Source organism: Ursus americanus, chromosome 36 (assembly GCF_024610735.1).
Source record: "Ursus americanus isolate L20-20 chromosome 36, mUrsAme1.1.p, whole genome shotgun sequence".
In the NCBI taxonomy this organism is placed as follows: Eukaryota; Metazoa; Chordata; class Mammalia; order Carnivora; family Ursidae; genus Ursus; species Ursus americanus.
In genome coordinates, this window is record NC_142162.1 from 9,500,471 (window position 1) to 9,520,587 (window position 20,117).

Sequence of the window (20,117 nt, forward strand, 5' to 3'; positions counted from 1 at the left end):
TTCTCTGCATCCTCGCTAACATCTGTTGTTTCCTGGGTTGTTAATTTTAGCTATTCTGACTGGTGTGAGGTGATATCTCATGGTAGTTTTTATTTGTATTTCCTTGATGAGTAATGTTGAACATTTTTTCATGTGTCTGTTAGCCATCTGTATGTCTTCTTTGGAAAAATGTCTGTTTGTATCTTCTGCCCATTGTTTAACTGGATTATTTGTTTTTTGGATGTTGAGTTTTATAAGTTCTTTATACATTTTCGATGTTCAGAATTCATCCACTCATCCCATGTTGAAGATCCTTATGCTAGAGTGAAGGCATGTGCAGAGCAAATTAGAGCTCATCATCGATCATCCTAATTGGCTCAATAGCTACAAAAAAAAGAACTGGTGATGACCCAATGCTTAAAGAATGATTGGTTGGCAGGCACAGGAGCATAGGGAAGAGTGTATACAAAAGCCATAGGGTCAGGAAACACCATAATATGTGTGGGAAATACTAACATCATATGTGTGGGTTCAAGAAGAGTAGGTGGAGGGAAACTTGAAATGAGAAATGGATGAAAGTGTGCAGTTTATTCTTAAAAACAGAAGGATTTTGCTCTAATTCTCATTGATTTAACAGTATCTTATATACTTACTGGGATTTTTAGTTTATTAAGTACTAGTACATAACTGTATTGTCATTTATACTCTGTGACATCCATAGCAGTAAAATTAGCTTTATATTGATGGTGCAGTATTTTCTGAGCATGGTTGTGTTGTTCTAGATAACCACTGCAAAAAGGAAATATATCACAGAGAAAATACACTAAAGATTTTTGACCCATATTTGATTATATTTAATTCAGTTAAAGGAAATATGATGGAATAGGGTATGATTACCCTGTACTAAAATTGCTTAAATGCAACATTTTTCAATATCCCTGACACTTGTAACATCCTATAGATGGAATGGGTCAGTGGGAAATCTCATTTATTAGATAACATACTATGCATTTCTGGATTAGACAGGTTTAGAAAGAGTTGCTAAGGTCAAATGCTAGTTCAAGCAGTTACCAATGGTTGTTAACTTATCCACATTTCTTTTCAGTGAGTGTCATAACTCCACAGACCGAATCAAAGTCAGAGTGTGGGATGAAGATGATGACATTAAATCCAGAGTCAAGCAACATTTCAAAAAGGAGTCAGATGACTTTTTGGGACAAACAATTGTAGAAGTGAGAACCCTGAGTGGAGAGATGGATGTCTGGTACAACTTAGGTAACTATTTTTAAATTTACTTGAAAAACAGTTAAATAAAATTTCAGAATATCTGTGGCCTGTGTTATATTCCCATATAAGTAAAAATAATCAATGACTTTCTATAGCATTCTGCTGAAATATTTATTCAAATTCAGTATTGCTGAAAAATGTTGGTAAATTTGAGAAGAAAAGAGAAACCCTTTCAAAAAATCAACTGGGTGTCTTTTAGGAAAAAATATCCCCTTCTTGATTTTTAATTCATAAATATAGCTTCAAAAATTTTGCCAAATGTATAGGAAATAAAAAACATATGACTTTATGCTATTTGACTCATTTCCTTTTGGTCCCTTACTGAAATTTTAGCAATAAAGGAAAAGTGTATTTTGAATATCTTTCAAATGATGATAGAAAAGTAGGGTTTAGTTGGCAAAGCCATATATATGTGGATTTATGTTTACTCTCTTGATAAAAATATCGAGAATATGTTTAGCTGGCATGACTTCTTAAATGTAATTTTATTATGGAACCAAGAATTAAATAAAGTTGTATTTTGACTTTTACAGTAATTGAATAATCTAGAATCTTCAGTGCTGATTTAATAGTAGTAAAAAATATATGGATCAGCTCAGTTTCTATAAAGGACATGATCCAAAATATCTTTTTAAAAAAACGTGTTTGCCTATAGTAGATACACAATTTTCCATTAGCTTCAGGTGTACAACGTACTGATTCAACTCTGGATGCTATGCTGTGTTCACACAAGTGTAACTACCATCCATCACCATGCAACACTAGTACAGTATTATTGACTATATTCCCTGTGCTGTACCTCTTATTCCCAAGATTTACTCATTCCATAACCACAAGCCTGTTTCTCCCACTCCCCTTCACCTATTTTGCCCATTCCCCCAGCCCCATTCACTCATAAATGGAATCTAAAAGACAAAACAAATGAGTAAACAAAAACCAGAATCTGATCTATCAATACAGAGAACAAACTGAGTATTGTCAGATCAAAAATGTTTTAGCCATATGATCTGAAATATTTTAGTTAAATTTTTAAGGGCTGATTAAATCAAGGAAGTGTTTATACAGTCCCAGGATTACAAAGAGTTTCCATTTAGGATATCAATATATTGTAGTAAATTAAAGAGTGCTTTTGGCTTTTTGATAAACCCACATAATTCAAATAATGTAATATTTGACAAAGTAAAAGGATAAAGTCATAGAGTTAATGAAACTCTAAATAATACAATAATTTTAAAGAAGGAAAGATATATAACTTATCTGGATACAAATGATTCAAGCTAGACTAAGAACCCAATATCAAGATATAATTTAAAGAAATCTTCCTTAAAGAAAATTGGTGCTTCTACATTATTGATGCATTTTTTCAGTTATAGTGATCATCCTCTTGTATCTTGTTTATACTATAAGACAACTTTCTATATCAAAACAGAGATGTTAGGTAAGAGCAAACTTCAGGCCCTGAGCTCTGTGCAATACTCACAAATTGTGTTGTAAACTGGTTTACCTGTACATAGACTTTTTATTCTGTAGTAGGTTAGCATGTCCTTGAATTGAAGTAGTTAGAATCCAAAGCAGAAATTCCTTAAATCATTCTTTTGACAAAAGAACAATTCTTTTGATGTCTTTGCCTCCTGTCACATGTTTTTTGATGTGGGTCTATTCACTTTGTCAAGGAGCTCGAATGAGCTATTAGTAAAATCAGTAAAAATCGGCTATTCAGCTCTTACGCTGAAATGGTCCTTCCATGTATGGGGAGGAAAATATGATGCAACAGGACAGGGAAATCTCAGCTCACCGTCAGTTTTTATGTTTGTGCCCTCTTTTGCTGATATTGGGAGTTTTAGAGGAGAGAGAAGGAGAGAAGGAGGGAGGCTGGGAACGACAGATTTTAGATTCGTGTAAAATCCTTCAGTAGGTTCAATTCCCATAAGTACCATGTTTGTACTCTTTGTACAATAGAGTACATATTGTACAATAGAGTGCATATCACATAGAATTCATTCTGCCATGCAGAGGAGGACTTGGCCCAAATCCCTGGGCATCTAAGCAGAGCTTGTGTCCCATTGGTCTATGGGGAGGATGATAGTTAAAGAACCAGCAATGCTCCCTGGGACTTTGGACAGAGGTCTGTGATAAAAAGATTCCAGGACTTGCATTCTTTTGGCCCCAGTGGAGAACTAGAATATTTGTTGAGAATCAACTATCTCCCAGACAGTAGGAGAAACTCTCATGATCCTGGCACTCCTCAGGGAAGAATCTTCATAACATAATGACTATCAAATATTAACAACGAAAAGTCAGCAGACATTCCACAAGAAAAAGGCAGACTTTATGATTTCACTGTACTTTCATGACTATAAATAGTTATGCTTAGAAAGAGGGTCAATAAGTCTTCGCCACTTTCTCTGTCACTCTACCTCCTTGTGTTTCATTTGTGAAATGGGTCAGCTTGCCTCTTTTTATTTCATCTGTGATGTAGATATCAAATGTAGGTCCCCTATGTACAAACTCTAGGAATTTTGTGGTTATGCTTTTTTTTTTCCTCTTAAAGCTACTGATCAGATCATATCACACATACACATTATTTGACTGAATTGACTACATATTGATTCCATCCAAATAAACAGTTAATCCAACACATTAGTAAACACAGGCCATAGACTGCAGGTCTTTATGAATCACTGATAAATTATGAACAAATTTTTTGTTAGAGCTTTGACGTATCTTTTCAAGCATAGAAAGAGAAGCGAAAGCTTTTGCATGAAATAGTTTTCCTGTTAATTGTATTTTTACGTTATCTTGCTTTTAATTGCCCAAACAATTAATTTCCTTGTATAAACTGATCAAGTACACAGAAATTTGTATCAGAATGGCAGGGTCTTCTGATTACGCTTCTTTATTTGACGTGTCCATAATGCAGTTTGACAATTAGTGACACAATAGGAACAGTATTTTAAATTGTGTTTACCAGAATCATAATGGCTAGTTAATAATCAAACCTGATCTAGAAAAGTGGCTTTTAGCCCTGGAAGCCTTTTTAAAGCTTTTGAGAAATTCTTTGAGAAATATGGTATTTTCAAAAATGACCAATTACTTTTTTGCTTTGTCAGAGAAACGGACAGATAAGTCAGCTGTGTCTGGGGCCATTCGATTGAAAATCAATGTGGAAATAAAAGGAGAGGAGAAGGTTGCCCCATATCATATACAGTATACATGTTTACATGAGGTAAGTGAATTGAATTGTATTAATAATAAAACTTAGAAAAGAAATAGGTCTTTATGGATTATACAACAAAATATTTAGTTTCAAAATATAATTGAGTTAGGTTTGTGCAGTTGTTCCCGGAGTTCTGACCCTGTACTATAGCTTGCGATGTGCTAGGGTGTCCTACAGCCTATGCGTTGCTCTCTGTGGAGTGGGCAGATGTCCTCTACTGAGAGAACAAACACAAGAGGCAGGTATTAACAAACAAGGCAAATATCAAAAGCCTTTGTTTAAAAAACAAAAGTTAGGACAAATATTTTGGAAGCATTAAACATACAGTACTTCAGTAATGCAGGAGAGGATCCAAATATGATTATTTTTGAGAACTCTGAGTTAGTGTTCATATTTTATTAAAGATTTAGTGGGGAGGATTAGAAATACAAAAATGCTGATATTACATCAGTGGCTTTTGGTAGCCAGCGTAATAAGCAATGATTTTTTTTTCCTTTTTCTAGAATAACAAAGAGCTTCATACATATTGAACCATCCACCATTTTAATTACTGATTCCACAGACATGCTAGGGAGAGAGAGGATCAAAACGTCCTTACCACCCACGAATAGTAGAGCATATACCCACCCCTGAAGTGTAGGCCTTGGTTGGCGTAGACGTTAGACTACCCAGTTTGAATTCAAAGGGCAGATTCACCTCAGTGTAGATATACAGACGTGTAATCTTGGACTTCTTTTGGTTGCTTTGCATCTGAGAGCTTGGAGTTGTCCCGAGAGCCTTTCTCTGATAAAAAGGACACTTGTCCCATGTATCAGAAAATAAGAGGCGAAGCTGAGGAATGTGCCTTTCCCCATGTTCAGAGAGGTGGAGAAGAAAGTAACTTCCTAAGGTAGAAAAAGATAACAGAGAATCTCTGCTCTTTGTACATAATTTTTCCTAAATGTATCTATGAAACTTTACATGTGGAATTATTTGCACTTCCATTTTACTAAAGAAGGAATGGGGATGAGTATTTAAGTCATTTACACATTACACGTAATTAGATACAGGACCTAGGCTTCATTTCCTGACTCCAGTCTGGCCAGTGGTATTAGTCCTTTAAGAAAGGTGGTTCAGTTTTCAAATCAATAAATAGAAATCCCTGAACTGGCAGGATAGAGAGCCAACTCTGGCCTTAAAGTTTGGGCAGAGAATATTTGGGATCAGAGGAACAGCATTATACTTCGCTTTCCAGAGTCCTTTTCTGCTACTGCAAGAAGCAAAGAGAATTAAATCCAAGAAAGGGTCCTTTAGTGACCCAGGCTGGATCCATATGTCAGTTCTCAAACTTGGTAGAAGCAAAAAGAAATTGTATGTAGTAATTTTTATTTCATTACAAAATTCTCATTCATTCTTAATTTCAATTCATAGCTCTGACTCCTACCATTTCACAGTCAAAGCCCTTAACATACTAAAATTCTGTATTAACATAGCCAAATTACAGTATTCATTCAGGGCCCTATAATTTACTCCGAGCCCATGAGTGCAAAGTAGGTTCTAGCATGTAGAAATGTTTACATGCAAAAACTTTTACTTCCTTCTACAGTGAATTGGTACATATGAAACATTTGAATCATTGATTCTGTGTAAACCTAGGCAGAAACAAAACCAATTTGCATAATATGAGGTGAGTTAGAAAAAAAATCCAATATATTCCTACTGCTTCTATATGCTGATGAAACATTAGATGCAATCTCAGTGCAAATGTAAATTACCGAGAGATACAGTTACCTATTTCTGGCCTATTCTGAGGAATTACTGAACAACTGAAAACCACTTACTTTTAGAATCTGTTCCATTACTTGACTGAAGTGAAGTCTAATGGTGGAGTGAAAATCCCAGAGGTCAAAGGGGAGGAAGCCTGGAAGGTTTTCTTTGATGATGCTTCCCAAGAAATAGTCGATGAATTTGCCATGCGTTATGGGATTGAATCCATTTATCAAGCTATGACGTAAGTACCCTAGAATACGTACAGTGTTCGAAGATCTCTGTTGAAATCTAAAGAAAAAAAAAATTCATCTCCTTTCTTCTAATTCAAATGAAATTTTGATTACAAAGTCAATTAGATCTGAATGTGCCCATTGGATGCTGGCTACTCTCTCTCACACCTATAAAGTGTTAATTAAGGATTTGGTGATTCACTACCACCACCTTCCCAAACCTTATTTTGTTCTCAGAGTGTGCTCCGTTGGACGGAGCGTTAGCAACAACTGGGAACTTGCAAATGCAAATTCTCCACCCTACCCCAAACCTACCGAATCAGAAACTCTCGGAGTGGGGCCCAGTGATCTGTGTTTTAATAAGCCCTCCAGATGTTCCTCTTAAACTCTAAAGTTTGAGAAGCCATGCCTTATTTGATATCTGAGGAAGCTAAAGCCTGATGATTGAAGTGCATCATCAAACTTACAGAGTCTGTTAGTGTCAGAGACACATCCAGGGCCATGACAGTGTCTCGACCCAAACAATAGGCTGCATATTCTTCCTTCCTATGTTTATATCAGTGCTGCTAATTCAGCAAAAACAAGATTTATTGAGAACACACAAACTGCAGTAAATGTGGTTCTATGGAAGTGACCCATATAGACCTTTACTAAGGAGTTTCAGTAAGAGTTAAGAATTGGGTTATCTCTTGTCTACAGTTTACCTTTTGAAACCTGGTCTCGGTGTATAAATGCATCTTGTTTAGATATATATGATATATAAGATGTAAGCTATTTATGTACATACATTAGAAAACTACATTCATATTAAGGATGAGAACATATTTTCATGTTAAGCAAATAGATGCTGGCCCAGATAATCAGTCATTTTCAACCATCTAATGATGGATGTGGACTGGACCAAAATCAATGCTCTTCTACAAAGTTTACTGTTCCTAGCATTTAATCACCAGTCATAATTTCAGAACAGCATATGTCAGACTACATTTAAAATTTTTTTGATCAATTGTATTTTTTTTAGTTGAAAGAATGTCCTAAATCTAAATAATAAAGACTTATAGATTATGGAGGGGAAGAGGAACTTAGAGGTCAACTGAACCTCTCTCCAGATCAGAAACCCTGTTGCTGCATCCGTTACTGATGGTCTTCATCCCTCTGCTTGTTCACACACAGCAACAGCACGCTCCTTTTAAGGCAACCTATTTTGTAATTGGGCAGCCATAATGGAGTCTGTGACTTTGTCGTCGGCTCTGTCCCATGTCATTGGCTATTATTCAGAATACCTCATATCAAATTGAGCACAATAGAAATGCAACCGTGCTTAACAGTCAAAAATAAAAGAACTGTTCTGCCTAAAGGGAGCTATGTTAAAAACGACAACAACAAAACAACAGCAGTGAAAAACCTGCTTCAGGAAAAAATACCAGTAAAAGAAAGGATCAAGTTAAATTTATTCCAAAATATTTCTGTGAGCTGATGTCACATTACTTCTTTGCCGTGTTTCCTACATTCTGAGAAGCACAATCATGTTAATGTAGAGAAAGGGTAACTATATGATAGTTTAAAAGAGGAAGAGCATCCTTTATTCATTTTATCACTTCTATTTTTCTCTTACCTTTAACCTAAGTAAACAGTAACAATAAAATATTTTTGGATACTTCTTTGGTATCCAGTGACCCACATGTGAGCCCATAATTATGAAGGGGCACATAGTAAACATTTTTAGCTTTGTGGGTCCTGCAGTCTCTGTCACAACTGCTCCACTCTGCATTCCAAGTGCAAAAGCAGCCATAGATACTAAGTAAACAAATGGGCATGGCCATGTACTGACAACATTTTATTTTAAAAACAAAAACTGTGGGCTGGGTTTGGCTGTGGCCTTAGATTGCCAACTGCTGGTTTAAAGAGTGAAAGAGGGCAGAAAGGCATAAGGAGAAAAATGTCTTCTTTTTTGGTAATAAATTGAGAAAAGCACTTTGATGATAAAATGCAGTAGATCATGTAGTTGGCCCTTGAACAGCAAGGGTTTGGACTTTTGGTCTACTTACAGATTATAGATTTGTTTTACAGTAGTGTAAGTGTATTTTCCTTACGATTTTCTTAATGCTTTCTTTCTCTAGCTTATTCTAAGAATACGTACAATACAAAAACCCACAAAATACATGTTTATGACTATTTATGTGACTGGTGAATAATATGTGTCACAGTTAATAGTATGCTATTAGTTAAGTTTTTGGGGAGTCAAAAGTTATATGTGGAGTTTTGACTGTGCAGGAGTCAGTGACCCTAACCCCTGTATTTTTCAAGGATCAACTGTATCTACTTCCGGTTATACATTTGATTTGATACTGATATTTTTCTTTATTAAGTGTTTTTTTCGGCTTTGAGTACTGACCAAGACGGCCCTCACATTTCCCTCAACCTGACAAAGCTTTAGACACACTTCTTACTTGCCTCTAGGCCCCTGACCTCCCTCTCACCTTGGCCTTTACAAAATCCAGAAGGCTTAAACCCAAAGGTCCCTGACCTTCCTTTTCTTACAGCATTTACTTTAGAAAACTTACAATGGTAAATTCTTTAAATTGTAAATATTTTGAAAGCCTCTTGCCTGTTTTACAACCCAGGACTAGCTTTCTCAAGGACATGGGGGGCATCTCTCTCAAATGCAATCATCAAGGAGTATAGACCCCTGTTTCCCAGTCTCTATGGGGGGTGGGAGGAGGGGGCGGTAGGAACCTAATTTGGACAGGTGCCTTGTTCCAAGTTGTAATACTATCTGGGGTCATGAGAATAAGAGAAAGTTTATCTTTTCTTTGGGTAATGCCAGTTAACAAACACAGGTGACTATGATTCCCCCAGCTCCAGCTCTTAAAAACTCCCATTCATCCCCCTTCCAATTCAGCCATTAAAAATGTCCCCATTTGTTATTTTAGTGGAGTTGAGTTCAGACTGAATTTGATTTCTTTTCCTTATTGCACACCCTCGAATAAAATTTTCCTGGCCTATTTCATCATATCCAGTACAATTTTGCTTTGACAGTACAAATTTTACCATCTCGTCAGAATAAAAAATATTCCTGTTGTTTGACAGTCTACAAAGTCCTAAAAATTTTGACTACCAACACAAATATGATCTCTTCATTTACTATTCATTGATGATCCTTAGTTGTTGAAATAGTTTTTATGGAAATATAGACCTGTACACATTTTATATCAATAAGTTAATAATATAATTACATGTGTAATCTAGTTTAAGAGACATAATCAAATGGTGTCACTTAGAGGGACACTTGAATTCTGTTCAAAGATGTACAATTTGATATCTCGAATCCAATAGCCGTATGTTTTATTACTGCCTTATAAAAAATTCTGGGTACATGATAGAAACTCAGTACATATTTTTAATTGAATGAATCAGAAGTAGAGGCTGTTTATTCTCAACTTCTCCTGGCATATTTCTTCATACCAGGAGTTCACAGTTGCCAGGGCTCCAGGGTGGCTCAGTCAGTTGAGGGTCCTATTCTTAGTTTTCAGCTCAGGTCATGATCTCTGGGTCTTGAGATCCAGCCCAGCATAGGGCTCCACATTCAACAGGGAGTCTGCTTGGGATTCTTTCTCTCCCTCTCCCCCTCCTCCAACTTGCACACTCTCTCAATCTCTCTCTTTTGAATAAGTAAGTCTTAAAAAAAAAAAAAGTTCAGAGTTGCCAGAAGCATGCAAAATAGAACTTGAAAACTGGTGTAGGTATCTATTTTACCTTATACGTTTTAGAGCACACCATATTGATTGATTATTTATTAATTTGGAGAAGTATCAGAGTACTGACGTTCATCTGTTAGGTGTTGAAATATAACTTTCAGAGATTTTTTTTAAAAAAAATTTTTATTATGTTAGTCACCCTACAGTACATCATTAGTTTTTGATGTAGTGTTCCATGATTCATTGTTTGCATATAACACCCAGTGCTCCATGCAATATGTGCCCTCCTTAATACCCATCACTGGTCTCACCGGCCTATCCCGATCCCCCACCTCCCTTCCCTCTGAAGCCCTCAGTTTGTTTCCCAGAGTCCATAGTCTCTTGTGGTTCATGCCCCTTCTGTTTACCCCACCTTCATTCTTCCCTTCCTTCTCCTACCAATCTCTCTGCTATTCCTTATGTTCCATAAATAAGTGAAACCATATGATAATTGTCTTTCTCTGCTTGACTTATTTCACTTAGCATAATCTCCTCCAGTCCCATCCATGTTGCTGCAAATGTTGGGTAATCGTTCTTTCTGATGGCTGAGTAATATTCCGTTGTATATATGGACCACATCTTCTTAATCCAGTCATCTGTTGAAGGGCATCTCAGCTTCTTCCACAATTTAGCTATTGTGGACAATGCTGTTATGAACATTGGGGTGCATATGGCCCTTCTCTTCACTATGTCTGTATCTTTGGGGTAAATACCCAGTAGTGCAATTGGTGAATAGGGTAGCTCAATTTTTAACTTTTTGAGGTACCTCCACACTGTTTTCTATAGTGGCTGTACCAACTTGGATTCCCACCAACAGTGTAAGAGGGTTCCCCTTTCTCCACATCCTCTCCAACATTTGTTGTTTCTTGCCTTATTAATTTTTGCCATTCTAACTGGCATAAGGTGGTATCTCAATGTGGTTTTGATTTGAATTTCCCTGATGGCTAATGATTTTGAACATTTTTTTCATGTGTCTGTTAGCCATTCGTATGTCTTCATTGGAAATGTGTCTATTCATATATTCTGCCCATTTTTGGATTTGATTATTTGTTTCTCGTGTATTGAGTTTGAGAAGTTCTTTATAGATCTTGGATACCAGCCTTTTATCTCTAGTTTCATTTGCAAATATCTTCTCCCATTCTGTGGGTTGTCTCTTTGTTTTGATGACTGTTTCCTTTGCTGTGCAGAAACTTTTTATCTTGATGAAGTTCCAAAAGTTCATTTTTTTCTTTTGTTTCTCTTGCCTTTGGAGATGTGTCATGAAAGAAGTTGCTGTGGCCAATGTCAAAGAGGTTACAGCCTATGTTCTCCTCTATGATTTTGGTGGATTTCTGTCTCATATCGAGGTCTTTCATCCATTTGGAGTTTATCTTTGTGTCGGGTGTGAGACAGTGGTCAAGTTTCATTCTTTTGCATGTAGCTTTCCAATTTTCCCAGCACCATTTATTGAAGAAACTGTCTTTTTTCAACTGGATGTTTTTTCCTGCTTTGTCAAAGATTAGTTGACCATAGAGTCGAGGGTCCATTTCTGGAGTCTCTATTCTGTTCCATTGGTCTATGTGTCTGTTTTTGTGCCAGTACTATGCTGTCTTGGTGACCACAGCTTTGTAGTATAGCTTGAAATCAGGCAAAGTGATGCCGCCAGCTTTCTTTTTCTTTTTCAACCTTTCCTTGGTGATTCGGGTCTTTTCTGGTTCCACACAAAATTTAGGATTGTTTGTCCTAGCTCAGAGATTTTTTTTTTTTTACCATATTATCCAAATAATACTCCTGTAATTGAATTATAAATTGACTCTTGGGGCGCCTGGGTGGCACAGCGCTTAAGCGTCTGCCTTCGGCTCAGGGCATGATCCCGGCGTTATGGGATCGAGCCCCACATCAGGCTCCTCCGCTATGAGCCTGCTTCTTCCTCTCCCACTCCCCCTGCTTGTGTTCCCTCTCTCACTGGGTGTCTCTATCTCTGTCAAATAAATAAATAAAATCTTAAATAAATAAATAAATAAATAAACTGACTCTTGACCTGTTGTTCGCCAACGAATAACACAGGTTTTAAAAAAGAATTTATGAATAACTAACTATATATCTTCAAATTTAACAATAGGTTCTCATCATAAGAAGGAGGCTGAATCTATTTTGCTGGTAAATAATCTGAACATTAATACTGAACTTCCCAGTCCTCTAAGGTACCTCCTGCTTATTGTAAATGCTCTCTCCTTTTACCACAAAACATTTTCTATGAGGGCACAATTTATTGGCTCAGTTTGTTGCATAAAAATACACTCTTTGTTTTGGAACATTCATGAGGGAGAAGAGGGATTACAGTTTTCCTGTTTGGACAAGCAGTTGATCGAGGACCAGGAGGATTTGTTCCCACATGGTAAATCCATCTAAAAAAAAAAAAATTCCAATATATGATAGCAAGAGCAGTAGTCTGTTTCCTTTCCAAAGAAGCACACTGTTGTGCGTATTTTGTGTCATGATGTTGGGCACAGAGTCTATTTTCATCATGAGAATTTTGGGAGTCCTTGATGCTTTTCATTTATTTATGCAAACATAAATGCTCTTATAAACGTTCTGATAGACTTACTTTTCACCCCTAAACACACGCAGGGAATTCCACGTCAGCATCAGGGATTAAATTGTCCTCTGGAGGTGATTTCTGTCAAACAAATACATTTTAACTGAGTGTTTAATGAGTCTTCAATTTATTGTAAAATGAAGCCCCAGGTATCTCACAAAATCTGAGATTTCATTAGACTATGGTCATGCATCTGTAATACCAAATGAGAAAAGCATTAAGTCAGTGTTTTTCACCTTGGTTTCCTTAACAAACGACCTTTACTTCGGTACAGGCCCTCTTAATTGAATTTATATTTGAACTAGAACTATTGGGATACAGTTTATTTTGAAGGCACTAGTCTATTTTAGCTGCTTGAGCCATGAGTCTGCTTTCTAAGGAGAGTACTGCTTAATTGATGAATGAATCACTCATTCCTGTAAGAAATATTTATTGAGGGCCTACCATGTGCCAAGAAGTTTTCTCGGCCCTAAGGATACATTAGCAAGCTAGAAGTCAAGATCCAGTCTCTTATGGAGTCCCCATTCCAGAAGATAACAATTCATTTATTTGACAGACATTCTGAGTATTTAAGTATGAGGATTTATATAGGACATTAGGATATAGCAGTAAAAGATATCTCTTGCTTCAGTGAGCTTCTGATCTAGAGTAAAGAGGAAGAAGAAATTAAATAACAAGACAGCATAATTGAGGTATACATGGGTACTGTAAGAGCATAGACATGAAGCGACCAAATCTGGGCACAGATGGGGAGAGGTGTCAGAGAAAGCTGATGGTCAGCCTGAGGGTCCCAGCCTTACTTGCTCTTCAACTTCCACCATTTCTCCAAACCCTACACATTTCCTTACTTTCCTGTCTCCCACCACTGCCCTCACACTCTGTAGTTGAGTTCCAGCAATCCATAGCATCTATGAAAAGTTATGCTTTTTGCCAAAAGAGAAAGTGGATCCTTAAGCGTTTGACCCCCTCTGTAGTGACAAGCATGTATGCAATCACCGAAATGCGTGCTATTTTGAATTTTAGGGAGCAAATGTGATAAATACTGTTTTAGTGTATTTCTGACATTAGAATACAGATAGGCTTTCCTTTCATCTTGTATTGTTTCTCTGAAATCTCCAAAGGACCTAAAAATTATTGTTGTCTTTATGGTGCTTCCTTCCAATCACCCTGCTCTTAGTTTTATATATAAAAAAAAATTGATCTTTAAATCTTTTGAATCAAGGGCATTTCAATCCCTTGAAAACTACAAGATGATGTGATTAGGGACAATTGTCCCTGCAAAGGCATGTGAGTTAGATTGTCCTTCCCTCCCCGCTCCTCACCCATCGTGATACCTACAAAACAATAACAAGTGAATTGGATCGGATGTATAATTTGAAATACACGTGACTTCCCAACATTTTGCAAATAATATTTGAGAATTAATGCTTGATAATGTTGTAGCAATTGTTTTAGCTGAAAGCATATCAGTAACTGTCTCATTATTGGCAATTTAAGCATCATCTTTTTGAGTTTGTTAATCTAACTTTTCCCATGAAGCTGAAATTCCACTTGTTAAATTGGTTTGACACTAACCCCATTTTCTTCAAAAAGCAAAGTCAGGTAATTTAAACATTATTAATACATTGTTTTCAGTTGTGTCTGTGTCGGGAAATGTTAGCGTTTTCAGAGATTACAATAGTCCTTTTGACCTATTTTATTTGAAGGTGTACTTTAAAGGGGTGGTTTGCTGCAAGGATCTATTCAGTTGTTTTAGATTGCTAATTGTACTTTAAATCCTGTTTTCCCTCTCCCTCTGAGAACAATATAAGTAGCATTGAAACTATAGCCTTTAAAAGGAATTGATTTTCAAGGAGTTGCTTAGAAGCAAGAAACGTCACCTTGGCAATAACCACACATAAAGAAGAGGCACACAGAAAGTCAGAGGGAAGTGCTTTGCAAATTGAAGACTGTGTAGAAGCCTGTTAGCTGACAACTCCCAAGGAGCAAAGGATGCCAGCAGATGACTCCCTTGTCCCCTGCTTTCTGACCATCCTTCTTAACCATGGGCTCCAGTAGAATCAAATGTTGATGATGGGAGGAAGTAATGTTTATGGCTGGACACAACCAGTTATCTGTATTCAGAGATGCATAGCATGTTAAAGCTTGGAAGGATTAGATCTTTTCAAAGATGGAGAAACTGAATCCAGGAGTGATAAAGTTACTTTTCTAAGGTCACAGAACAGAGTTAGGCTTCCAGTGAATCATGCCTATGCCAGGGTACTTGTAACTCTAAATTGGCCAACCAGAATCCCTCTTTCTACCCTACATACCAAAAAAGCAATTTGCTGACCATTTTTTTCAAGGTTTCCAAGATGTGTAATCTCTAACCCTGATTAATACCTTCTTCAAAATTTGTCTTTTTTCTTTTTTTCCATCATCTAAGAAATGTATACTTTGATGCTTACTATTTCCTTGATAATATTGACTGCCTGATCATTTACCATTTAGGTTAAAAGTGAATGTGAAATGGAAAGTTCAATGTAGACTATTGTTTGGTACGAAGAGGTACCATCTGTAACTTACCATGATCCTAGTCACAGTTTCTAGAAAAGGACAGGTTGGGGTGCCTGGATGGCTCTGTTGATTAAGCGTCCGACTCTTGATTTCGGCTCAGGTCATGATCTCAGGGTTGTGAGATTGAGTCCCACATCTGGCTCTGCGCTGAGTGTGGAGCCTGCTTAAGATTCATTCTCCCTCTCTCTCTCTCTCTCTCTCTCTCTCTCTCTCCCCCTCCCCCCCACATCTCAAAAAAAAAAAAAAAAAAAAAAAGGACAGGTATTTTTACCAACCAGGGAAAAAAGGCTCTATTCATAAGAGTAATGTGGAAATTCTGAATTTTAGTGCCTTATTTTTAAAATTAATATCAAATGCTTACTTTTTTTCAAATGCTTAAACTTTTAATCTTAGTATTCTAAGTCACGATTAACGCCCAAGTCACTTGTTTTAAGAACATTGTAATGTGAGTTCTAAGAGGTGATAATTATTATATCTTTAATTTTTAGATATATTGAGACATGTTCAATTTAATTTGAACCAAATTAAGGAGGACCATATTTATGACTTTAATCTATTTACCTTTTTCGTTTACGAGACAATGAAAATTTTATTGCTTACAATTTTAATTAGCTCACAAGGAAAACACCATTGTAAGGCTAATTTGATATTAAAACTGATGTAAAGTTCTAATGAAATGAAAACTAGCATTAAATGAAATCCTGGGTTTTTTCATTGTTCTCCTTTGATTTCCACATCTTCACCAGTCTAATCTCTGTATTTTGCCTTAGGTAGCCATGAGTGAAAAATCATTCCATTAATATCTCCAAAATTAAGTCTAAATATATTTTATTTAGTGAAACCAAAGTGGTATCTATTTTACAGTGATTTTATAGTAATTTTTTTTGCCTCTACACATTAATGGGAAACTGGTTAGGTCTATGATAAATTTTGAAAGGAAAAAACATTTTATGGGTGATTTGTTGTTGACTTCTGTAAAAATCTCGTTTAATAGTATTTTAAAGAATAATATAGGTTATACACTTTTACATTATATATAGTACTTCAAAGTTATATTTTTTAAAAAATATAAAGAAATTTTTACTTTAGTCAATCAAAGAAAAATTTTAAATGGTGTTGGATTACTTTGTTTCATGCTAAAAGTGACAAAGAGACTTATAAAATCAATAATAGGGCAAAAGTTGAGTTAACATTTAAAATATATGTTTTAGGGGCGCCTGGGTGGCACAGCGGTTAAAGCGTCTGCCTTCGGCTCAGGGCGTGATCCCGGCGTGCCGGGATCGGGCCCCACATCAGGCTCCTCTGCTATGAGCCTGTTTCTTCCTCTCCCACTCCCCCTGCTTGTGTTCCCTCTCTCGCTGGCTGTCTCTATCTCTGTCAAATAAATAAATAAAATCTTAAAAAAAATATATATATATGTTTTATATATGTTTTTCCAATTAAGGTAATAAAACATGCTAATGGTAAATTATTTTAAAAATACAAAGTGTATTTTTTAAGTTACAAAAATCTGTAGCTCTACATAGAGAGAACTTTGTGATGATTTTAGTTGATAAGTATTTCCTGCCATATTTTTGGTTCTTTTGCTATATACCTATGTGTGCATGTGTGTACATGCATGTGTGTATGTTAAAATAATATGTAAAGATGTTTGCATCTTGCTTGTTTGGAAACTTACAGAGTTTCTTTGAACCAGTATTTTTTGACCACCTAGGTATTGTCAGCATTCACCTGAAGATCTTAAACTGGAAGCCAAGCCTCCAAAAATGTTCCACCCTTTCCCATGACTTTATTTAAATGCAGCTCTCCTTTAGATTGGGGAGAGAGATTAACCTGCTCCTATTGGTGGGTTCTCCATACATAAGAGCTGGATTTTTTTTCTCCCCTGGATAATCTAAACAAGTTGTGAACTCTTGTCTTGCTGGAAGTTAAACATTGAAGATTATATATAATCCCCAGGATATACTGTTCCCGGTGTTCTTCCAGCCCTTTTTTTCTAACTAGCTTCAAATCCCATTGCCTGTTCCCTGTTACACAAGCTGTATTGCAATCTTGGGTGTTGTATACTCTTTAATGGATATAGAGTGAGTAGGTGTGGGAAACAAGAGACAGCTCTCTACTGTCTTGAGAAGCCATTAGCATGGAATAGGGAAGTGTTGACAGCCTTGCTGGCCAGCAGCCGAGGCCCCAATCTCAGATACAGGGTATACACTGTATGGTTGCTAGAAATATCCTCTCCCATTTCCTCTCTAGTCAGGTTAATATTTTAGGAGTTTAGACACTAGTCAGCCACTGAACATCTCTCAATCCAGCCATCTGCCCTGAAGTTAGGCAAAGACCTCCCAGATACTGGGAAATCTTTGATGGGTACTCTAATGTCTAGTGCTTTTATGACTTGACATTCTTTTTTGTTTTTCTCTGGTATTTCCATGGGATGTTTCAAGGGATGAATCATATGCAGCTAGCTACCACCTATCATACCCCAGAGATTAACTCAGTTAAATTTAAATCAGAAAGTAAAGTATTTCTGTCTATCCTCTAAGATGAATACATGCCCAATGCTCTGGAAAATTTAAAATATATAGCGGTTATAAGCAGAATGCTATTAACCTTCAAAGTTATTGTCGTCATTACTGTTAACTGTTATGCACTTCCACAAACGTTTACAAAGCAATTACCTGTTTTGATAAACTGTCATACTCAAGGTAACCAACCACATGCCATGTATACTCTAACTCTACATAAATACCTTTGGCTCACATTGTTTTTCTTTTCATTAATAAACATTGGTCAACTCCTGTGTACAAGAAAACACTATGCTAGAGACAGGCTGAATAAGATGATACCAAGCGTGAACTAGACACATGCTGAAAGGAACAGATACATGTGCAAGTAACACACAACACTGAAGAGAGAAGGAGGAGGATAAATTAAGAGAAATATGTACTCTAATGTTTAAGAGAGATGGTTTTAAACTTATATTGCCTGAAGTCCAATTGTGAATCACTTTACTTGCTCTGTGACCTTAAGAAGGAAAAGAAAATAGGGGCGCCTGGGTGGCTCATTGGTTAAGCATCTGACTCTTGGTTTCAGCTCAGGTCATGATCTCAGGGACATAAGATTGAGCCTCACTCCACACTCAGCAGGGAGTCTGCTTGGGATTCTCTCTCTCTCCTGTCCCTGTCCCCCACGCTCACTCACTCTCTCAAAGAAATCTTTAGAAAAGGAAAAGAAGTGTTTAATTACAGCACATAGGTAGACCTCAAAAGCACTGGCAAAAAAAAAAAGCAAAAATATAACATACCTAAGGTTACCTAGTTTACATGGAATTCTTGTGCTACTCTTGGTGGGACATCAAGCTGGTGTCCATATTTTCAGAGGTCATAATAAATTTTCAGATATAAAATGAGTAAAACCAAGTTCAAAATTGTTCTGTTAGAAACTTTAGGTTTCAGAGAAATATTCAAGGTTTTATATCTTGGAGGTCAGAAACAGTGTGATTCTGTGAGTTTTTGATTATCTTAAGATTATTTTGGTCCTTCCTGACTGTAGTATGTGAAGTGCTTTGTCATTTTGGAAGCAGGGCAGAAGTGTCATTTTTTTTGCTTCTGTATCTTCCTAAATTGTTTTTATTCTGTTTCCAATACCTACTCATTTCAACTTATCCTTACACTGCTTCAGAGTCATCTTTCCAAATTTGTCTGATAATGTCAATTGCCGCTGCAGAAATCCACCAACTCCATCCAGTCCCCGTGAGAATGTGAAAACTCTTTAGCTGGAGACCAACAGACTCAGGCCTTGACCCACTTTGCCTTGGTCATCCCTGGCACCTCCTCGCTTTTCATCCTGTTTCCTCTTACTGCAAACTCCTGTCGTTCCACTAACATTAATCTTGTTATGGTCGCAATGATGTGTGTTTGTCAAGTCCAATAGTCTACTTTCTGTCCTTAAAAAACTTTCTCACTTCACCTAACAGCATTAATTATTCTTTACCTGCAAACCTCCCAATCTCATGGTTTCCCTGATTCCATTGTTCTGCCTTTCCTTTTACCCATCTGTTTTTTTTTTTCCCCCTTTGGCCCCAATCATAGAATCCCCCCCGCCTTTTTTTTCCTTTCACTAGTCCCTTATATATTGGTGTTTCCCAGATTCTAAGCCCTGGCATTTCTCTTGTCATGCTTCATAATGGTCCTGGATGATCTGTCCTTTATCACAGTTTTGACTGACTCCAACATGCTGGTGACCCCCACATCTAAGTGTCCAGTTCAGGTATTCAGTAACCTGGTGGACATTCTTCTGTGAAACCTCTACAAGCACCTTAAGATCAAACTCAACATATAATCCCCACCCTACAGTGCCTTTCTTCTTAGTTCCTAGCTCACTTGGGAGAGGTACCAGTTACCCAAAGTGAAAACTTGGAACCTAACCATTTCTTTTCTCTCTTTTTTTTTTAATGATTTTTTTATTTGAGAGAGAGAGAGCACGCGCACACACATAAGCAGGGGAAGAGGGAGAGGGAGAAGCAGACTCCCTACTGAGTTGAGAGCCCAACATGGGGCTTGATCCCAGGACCTGGAGATCATGACCTGAGCCAAAGGCAGATCCTTAACCATCTGAGCCCCCCAGGTGCCCCAAGGAACTTAACCATTTCTCTTCCCTACTTCTCACTCCTCGTCAGTCACCAAGTCCTGACAGTTTTTCTTCTCTCAGCGTTTTCAAATTCATTCCCTCCTTCATATTTCTACAGCTACTACCCTAGTTCTGACACCCTCCATCTCTTCCCT

General features: G+C 36.9%; 1 protein-coding gene across 1 annotated transcript in view; it reads left to right on the forward strand.

Moving 5' to 3' along the window:
• UNC13C (unc-13 homolog C) overlaps positions 1-20,117 on the forward strand; it is a 631,335-nt gene that overhangs the window by 347,730 nt on the left and 263,488 nt on the right. Inside the window, exons 14-16 of the mRNA XM_087859197.1 lie at positions 1,085-1,254; positions 4,377-4,492; positions 6,310-6,473. Coding sequence (XP_087715323.1) covers positions 1,085-1,254; positions 4,377-4,492; positions 6,310-6,473 — 450 coding nt within the window. The remainder of the gene's footprint in view (positions 1-1,084; positions 1,255-4,376; positions 4,493-6,309; positions 6,474-20,117) is intronic.